This window comes from Heteronotia binoei, chromosome 13, assembly GCF_032191835.1.
Source record: "Heteronotia binoei isolate CCM8104 ecotype False Entrance Well chromosome 13, APGP_CSIRO_Hbin_v1, whole genome shotgun sequence".
NCBI lineage: Eukaryota > Metazoa > Chordata > Lepidosauria > Squamata > Gekkonidae > Heteronotia > Heteronotia binoei.
Window position 1 is genome coordinate 15,456,771 of NC_083235.1, and position 8,490 is coordinate 15,465,260.

An 8,490-nucleotide genomic window follows, 5' to 3' on the forward strand; every position below is an offset into this window, starting at 1 on the left:
AAAATACTTGGCGGACGCCATGGAAGTTGTCAGAGGGCACCAGTTGTCTTATTTGCTAAGTCCAGATATGTGGCTGTGTTAAGTCTGTAGCAGCCAGATAAAGCTGGAGTCCAGTGGCACCTGGCAACATTTATTCCAGCATAGGCTTTTCGGGAGTCATAGCACACTTCATCTGATCGATATAGAGTGTAGAGCCATTAGGTCAATTATTAAAGGCATTTGAGCTCAGTCACTTGCTCATCCCCCAGTGCAATAGATGCTATCATGTGTCAACGATGCCCCTCCAGAGAGGCCAGTCCCCACACGGAAGAGAAGTCCATTCCTATTGACATGGATGGCCCAGGCTAGCATGATCTTGTCAGAACTTGGAAGCTAAGCAGGGTCTGCCCTGGTTAGCATTGATGGGAGACCACCAAGAAAGCCCAGAGTTGTGATGCAAAGACAGGCAATGGCACAACTGCCTCTAAATATCTCTTGCCTTGAAAACCCTAGCGGGGTTGCCATAAGGTAGCTGAAACTCAACAATACTTCCCAACACCACTTTGTAGAAGGCCCATCCCACGGATGGACCTTCTGTGGCACCTGGCTTTTGGCCACTGTGTGACAGAGTGTTGGACTGGATGGGCCACTAGCCTGATCAACATGTTTTCTCTTACATTGTTATGTCTGGGGCAGTGATACTCTGTATTCTTGGTCCTTGGGATAACCGTGGGAGGGCTTCTGGAGTTCTGGTCCTGCTGGTGAACCTCTTGATGGCACCTGGTTTTGTTTTTTTTGCACTGTGTGACATGGAGTGTTGGACTGGATAGGCCATTGGCCTGATCCAACATGCCGTCTTTTGTTAACATAAGAGCCACATAGAATAAACATCAGATTTTTGAGGCAGGGAGGGAGGAAGGAAGGGAGGGAGGGGGGGAAAGATAGAAAGAAAGCAACTTTAACTTTAAATTCATTCTCCAAGCTGCTGGCTGGCTTGGAGAAGTGATTTAAAGAGAGAAATGCCATCTCCAAGCTGACTGATAGGGTGGTGGGTGCTTCGAGAGCCACACAATATGTGTGACAGCGCCACATGTGGTTCCCGAGCCACAGTTTGGCCACCCCTGCTCCAGGGGCTTCAGAACTTTGCATAGACACATTGGGGGACTATTTCCACAAGTAGAGATCTACTGCTTTGGTAGTGGTGGAAAGTGCCATCAAGTGATTGCTGACTTAGGAAAGCTCTATTTTTTGCAAGGCAAGAGGTAAACAGAGGTGGCTTTGCCCTTGCCTTCCTCTGCATAGCAACCCTGAACTCCCTTGGGTCCAGGCAAGTAGGCGTGAAAAACCTCAGCTTGAGACCCTGGAGAGCTGCTGCCAGTCTGAGTAGACAATACTGACTTTGATGGGTCTGATTCAGTATAAGGCAGCTTAAGAACATAAGAGAAGCCATGTCGGATCAGGCCAGTGGCCCATCCAGTCCGTGTCACACAGTGGCCAAAAAACCCAAGTGCCATCAGGAGGTTCACCAGTGGGGCTAGAAGTCCTCCCACTGTCCCCCGCTCCATGCTTCATATGACCAGAGGTAGTCTTCATTGCCTGCAACCCTGGACTTCCTTGGTGGTCTCCCATCTCAGTCTTCACCCTGCTAAGCTTCTGAGATCTGACTTGATGAGGTTATTCTGGGCCATTTATTGAGGCATCTCCTGCTTTAAAGGGGCTACACATTTAGGAGGATCCCAGGGTAATTCTAGAAGGGTATTTTCTTAAAGCAGAAATATCTCCTTGGAGGGGCTCCCGGGCAAGTCAGCCTCCATTGTTTCACACCCCCTGTAGTGCTCAGCAGGCGCTGGGCTCCTCCAGCCATGAATATCAAAGGGCCTTGGGAAGGGAAGGAGATGGGCCATTGTGTGGGGAGGGGGGAATCCTGAGCCCTTGGCCCCCTGCTTGCTTCTCATTAACATTCAGACCAGATTAGATCAGAAGAGCCAATTAGTGCTGATGAAAGGGCGGGGTGGGGGTGGGGAAGAAGAGAAGAGGATGCAGGGACCAGAGCGGAATTCCAACCATACCTTGTTTCTCCAAAGCGGCCAACTCCCATTAAATCCAGACTCAAGTTCCTTTACTGAATGCAGTGAAACTCCATGAAATCTGACCCTTGGAAGTTCCAGAGATAGGAAATGGATACTTCCATTTGCAACACTCCACCCCCCATCCCCAGTCAGACCCAATTCTTGAAGCTCTGTGCAAATTTTGGAGTTCAACAGAACTCTTCTTCAGATATTCCTGGTCTGAAATTAGAATGCTGTGAATTCTAAAGGTTTGAGAATTAGGGAGTGGGTGTGTTCCTAAGGACAGTATTGTTTCATATCTCTGAATATATGAACATATGAAGCTGCCTTATACTGAATCAGACCCTCAGTCCATCAAAGTCAGTATTGTCTACTCAGACTAGCAGTGGCTCTCCAGGGTCTCAAACTGAGGTTTTTCATGCCTATATGCCTGGACCCGTTTCAGCTGGAGATGCCGGGGATTGAAGCTGGGACCTTCTGTTTACCAAGCAGATGCTCTACCACTGAGCCACCATCCCTCCCTCTGGAACTTCCAGGGTCAAACTTCAAGTTTTTGTTTGACCTTTGGAGAAGAATCACTTCACTAGCTCTATATGGGATTCTTCTAGTACAATGGTGGCTAAACTTGCTTAACATAAGAGCCACACAGAGTAAACATCAGATGTTTGAGAGCTGCAAAACATGAACATCAGATGTAGGTGGGAAGGGAGGGAGGGAGGTGGAAAGAAAGCAACTTTAACAGATTCTCCAAGTCACTGGCTGCCTTGGCTTAAAAAAGTGATTTAAAGAGAGAAATGCCATCTCCAAGCTGGCAAACAGGTTGGTGGGGGCTTTGAAAGCCAGACAATATGTGTGAAAGAGCCACACGTAGCTCCTGAGTCACAATTTGGCCACCCTTCTTCTAGTGCAGGGGCAGCCAAACTTGCTTAACATAAGAGCCACATAAAATAAGCGTCAGTTTGAGAGCCACAAGACAGGCTGGCAGGCAGACAGATGGGGGTGGAGAGATGGAAAGAAAGCAACTTTAATTTTAAATGTTTTCTCCAAGTTGCTTGGTTGGCTTGGCTTGCAGAAGTGATTTAAAGAGAGAAACGCCTTCTCCAAGCTGGCTGACAGGGCAGGGGGGCTTTGAGAGCCACCGAATATGTGAGGAAGAGCCACATGTGACTCCCGAGCCACAGAATGGCCACCCCTATTCTAGTGGAATATCAGGGCTACAGTGGCTTTCAAACTCTGAACAGAGACCCGTCCATCTAAAATGTATTTTCTTCAGCCTGAAAAGATTCAAGTAAATACCTGCTTTCTGATGTCAAAATCTCTATGGTCTTTGAGGCCTCCTCATTCTTTCCCGAGGAATGCCAACACTGTCATTTTTGATCCAGATTTGTGAGCTGGCATGTTTTTGACAGCTTCTCCATTTGCCACATTCAGAATCCCAAGAGGACATCTATTTGAACGAAAATCTGCACCCAGTGAAACTTCTCCCTTCACTGCCATATTAAATGCAAACTGGCTGGGGATGCTCGCCAGCTTCCAGGTGGGGCCTGGGGATCCACCAGAATCCCAACTCATCTCCAGACTGTGGAGATCAGTTCCCCTGAAGAAAATGAATTCTTTGGAGCAGGGGTGGCCAAACTGGTTTGGGAGCCACATGTAGCTCTTTCACACATATGGTGTGGCTCTTGAAGCCCCTACCGCACCATCGGCCAGCTTGAAGAAGGCATTTCTTTATTTAAATCACTTCTCCAAGCCAAGCCAGCTAGAGGCTTCGAGAATGCATTTAAAGTTGCTTTCTGTCCACCTCTTCCTCCCTCATCTCCCTCCCTCCCTTCCATTTTGCAGCTCTCAAACATCTGATGTTTATTTTATGTGGCTCTTATGCAATATTCCCTCTAAGCTGCAGAGTCTTGGGAGCAGAAATTCTACTTAGTGAGCTGCTGGCATTAAAGTTGTGAGCTGCTGCATAAATTATTGTGCTCTGGGGCCATCCTTCCTGAGCTAAGACAAAAATGTGTGAGCTGGAGGCTAAAAATCTGTGAACTAGCTCACGCTAACTCAGCTTAAAGGGAACACTGCTCTTATATTAAGCAACTTTGGCCACCTATAATATATTTACTTAATTTATACCTCACCTTTCTAGGGTTGGCAGCTCTGGGTTGGGAAATTCCTGGAAATTTTGGGTGTGGAGACTGGGGAGGGGAGGGACCTCAGCAGACTATAATGCCAGAGTCCACCCTGCCTAGCAGCCATTTTCTCCAGGGAACCTGATTACAGTCATCTAGAGATCAATTGTCATAGTGGGTGATTTCCAGGTGCCACCTGGAGGTTGGCAACCCTATCAGCAACCTCTCAGTGGGAACCCAAGATGGCTCTCATTATTCTTTTCTCCCCTGCTTGATCCTTACAACCACCCTGTGAGTGAAAGTGTGTGACTGGCCCAAAGTCACTCAGCAAGTATAGTTTTCAGGGCCTTCATCAGTCCATTTTGTGAGGCAATCCAAGATGGCTGCCTGTCGCAGTGCAACATTGTATACAAATACCCGACACTCCCCCATCCTTGATAAGTTGTTCGCACAGGGCCCTTCCCCTCCGAGCTTCACATCCTGTGCCTTCCCCTCAGTTTCTCCAGCGCTCTGCGGCAGGCGGCTTTCATGTCCTCGTTCCTCAGGGTGTAGATGAACGGGTTGAGCATGGGCGTCACTACCGTGTAGAAGACTGTGGCCACCTTGTCCTTCTCTCCCGAGTAACTGGAGAGGGGCCGGAAGTAGACCCCGATCGCCGAGCTGTAAAAGAGGATCACCACAGTCAGGTGAGAAGCGCACGTCTGGAAGGCCTTGCTCCGGCCATGCGTGGAGGGCACGTGAAGCACCGCCTGGAGGATGAACGCGTACGAGATGAGGATCAGGATGAAGTTGCCGATAATAATGGTGCCGCCTTCAAAGAAGCTCAGCATCTCGCTGAGGTGCTTCGGGGGGCAGGCCATCACCACCAAGGGCTGGAAGTCACAGAAGAAATGCGGGATGAGGCGATGGCCACAGAAGGAGAGCCTGGACATCAGGACCGTGTGCATGAAGGAGTGGAGGTGGGCCAGGGACCACGCGACAAACACCATGAGGTGGCACCGGTTCGAGTTCATCAGCAGGAAGTAGTGCAACGGCTGGCAGATGGCCACGAAGCGGTCCAGGGCCATGGCACCCAAGAGGAAGTTCTCTGTGATGGCGAAGGCCATGAAGAAGTACATCTGGGCCATGCAGCCGGCGAAGGTGATGTTCTTGCGGCCCACGCGGAGGTTGTTCAGCATCTTGGGGATGGTGGTGGAGGTGAAGCAGATGTCCACGGTGGAGAGATGGCTGAGGAAGAAGTACATGGGGGTGGTGGAGAGCTGGGCATCGAAGCGGATCAGGATGATGATCAGAAGGTTGCCCATCAGGTTCAGCAAGTAGAGGGTGAGGAAGATGACCAAGAGGGGGGCTTCTTGCTCAGGCTCAGTGGAAAAGCCCATCAAGAGGAAATCAGGGCAGCTGGAGTGGTTCTCCCGTTCCATGGAACTAAGTGAGAAACAATGACAATAAAGAAGATAAGAGCAAGAGTGATATCGAACATTGTAACTTCTTGAGGTCGGCCTTTCTGGGGAACTTTTAAGATGTTATCTGGCAATTGTTGTGTTTATGTTCTGTTAGGCCACACACCCCTGATGTAGCCAGTTCTCCTGGAGCTTACAGTAGGCCCTGTACTAAAAGCCCTGTAAGCTCTTGGGAGGATTGGCTACATCAGGGGTGTGTGGCCTAATATGCAAAGGAGTTCCTGCTACAAAAAACCTCTGATTTACACCCTGCCTTTCTCCCCTGTGGAGACCCAAAGCAGCTTATATTGTTTTTCCTCTCTATTTTATACTCACAATAATAAGTTAATGTAAACGATCTATTTTTCCAACAAGTGCTTTCGTGTCCATTTACTACACACTATCATTCCGTCATCAGTTCTACATATCTTAATTTCATGCATATAACAATGCTTCCATCGATCACAGTACAAAATTGACATTAAGGTCTGCAAAACATATCTTCAAAGGGTCTGCTAGAAAATGTTTGTAAATTCAATCTCTTTGTTCTTTCACAAAGTTAGCGGCCAAGGCGTCTCCTCCAACACAAACCAGCGACAACGCACTCTCCGGATTCAAGCATGTTATCGTAGTCTTCTTTAAGGTTCTGGTTGCAGCCAAGACCTTACCTTGATTCTGGAACCACTGCCTTGTTTGCTTCGTCTGCAGTTCACAATCACGCCCTGAATTCTTTGTTTTATTAAGTATTATCAAGCAACAGCCTTACAACCTTCTTTACCATCGATAATCATTGGAGACATACAAGTAAAAATATATCGCACAAATAATTAAACTATAATCATGGAGCATACATAGGTAACATAGAAATACTACTACTATTGATGAGAATCAGGGTTTTTTTGTAGCGAGAGCTCCTTTGCATATTAGGCCACACACCCCTGATATAGCCAATCCTCCTGGAGCTTACAGTAGGCCCTGTAAGAAGAGCCCTCTAAGCTCTTGGAGGATTGGCTACATCAAAGGTGTGTGGCCTAATATGCAAAGGAGTTCTTTTTACAAAAAAAGCTCTGGATGAGAAAAAAGGATAAAGAAAAAGGAAAAAGGATAAAGGATAAAGAAAAAAATGCTATAAATGTATCATTTGAGTATATAGTGGGTTACGAGAAAGAACATCATGTTCAGGAAGATAAGTAAATATAAGAAACCAAATAAATTGTAACTCTTGATATTACAAACTCAGCAATGAGTACTAATAGATATTTTGTGCATAATAAAGTGGTCCCATAGGCATTGTTGCCAAGTTTTAGTAGAAGGCAATGTTTGCCTATCCATTTCGCTGCAACTGTAGTACAAGCAATGATAGTAAGGTATGAATTCTCTCTGTATTTTGTTTATTGTTTGTAGGGTCTGACCATTTACACTCCCTGAACTTTTGAGTGTTGTTGCTGTCTTGTCAATTTCACCCGGTTAGGCGGTGGTTCCAGAATCAAGTTGAGGTTTTTCTGACTTAGATGGATACACTGTAGTCCCTTAGTTCATATACTCTCGGCTTCGATGGCAGAGCAGGGATTTGAACACGGGTTTTGTAGACCCTAGTCTAACAATTTAACTACTATATCATGCTGGTGATTTAAAAAAAAACAATACGGGATCTTTTGACTTGGTTTATTACTCACCCACCCCCTTTTTGCATACTAGATTGCAAATGGAGTGGGGTCTTGAAAGGTGAGTTTGGTTCTGCCTCTTTAGGCAAGGGGGGCGAGAACTGAGAAATTAGAATCTACCCTGAGTCTCTGCAGATTAGAAAATAAAGCCAAGTTGCATGTTTGGGGTTGATTACCTCTGAGGCCTGCCCTACCCAGTTCTAGCATTGAGCTTTGAATGCTGTGACTTCTACTGAGGCATCTCAATAACCACAATTTTGTCAAGAAATACTTGTTTACAAAGACAACAGTGGCCTGTCAGAGGTCTCTGGGAAACTCGCAAGTGCATCCCGGCTGGACTGCTGCTGTGCAATCTACAAGGGACTGCCCCTGGAGACTGGATGCTTCATCTTGTGCAAAATGCTGAGAGATCTTAGCAAGACGACCTCCGGAAATCATGACATCCATTTTACATATCTAGTGTCTGGGGCTGCCTACACAATTTGAAATGGTTCCCACAATCACGTGATAGTCTTAAGATTACGACAGTTTCTTTCACGACCTGTTACTCTTCATTCGACCCAGTGGTCTTGAGCAGCAATTGTGCAAAACGCAGTGGCAAGATTGCTTGCTTCTGTGGACCACAGAGATGGAATCAGGCCTCATTTTGGGCAGGAGCTCACAGGAGTGGCGCTCTGGAACCTCTCAATTTTATTGTGCTTTCTTTCTTAAACACCGCCCCCCCCCACACTTGCTTCTGGACTTCATTGTTCAAGCCTTCTGTGAGCATTTTTCTGGACTCTTAAGATTTGACAAACTTTCTAATATTTTCCCCACAAAAAATGGAAAATAACCAAAATGTATCAAGCAGACAGATGGAAATAATCAGGCCACTGTGGCCACGTTTAAAACATATGAGGGGGGGGGGTGTGAGGTTTTATTATGACAATTATGAATCAAGAAGCATTTTAAGATCTTTGCCAATCACTCCTGCTACTAGAAAATTTAACTCATCTTCACATAGATGGTGCAAAACAAGAATTAATCTCTATTTTGCTTTCAATAGCAAGAAATATAATCGCAACCAAATGGCTTGATAGCAAACCAACCCATGGTCACAAAAACTATGGGATTTCTTTATTCTGTCACAACTTGCATATATGAGTTCAAATCTGTCTCCAAAAAATGATGAAGCAAAAGTAGCTAAAATTTGGTTTCCAGTACTTGAATACTTAGC

At 46.3% G+C, this 8,490-nt stretch overlaps 1 protein-coding gene across 1 annotated transcript; it reads right to left on the reverse strand.

The window, feature by feature from the left end:
• Positions 1-4,644: 4,644 nt before the first annotated feature.
• Positions 4,645-5,592, reverse strand: LOC132581853 (olfactory receptor 1L4-like). The gene has a single exon (XM_060253272.1). It carries the CDS (start codon positions 5,590-5,592, stop codon positions 4,645-4,647), a length of 948 nt encoding a protein of 315 aa, XP_060109255.1.
• Between the last annotated feature and the right edge of the window lie 2,898 nt (positions 5,593-8,490).

Bases quoted from the DNA above. Each gene is read 5' to 3' on its own strand.
- LOC132581853 (XM_060253272.1), bottom strand. From the start codon at position 5,592: ATGGAACGGGAGAACCACTCCAGCTGCCCTGATTTCCTCTTGATGGGC.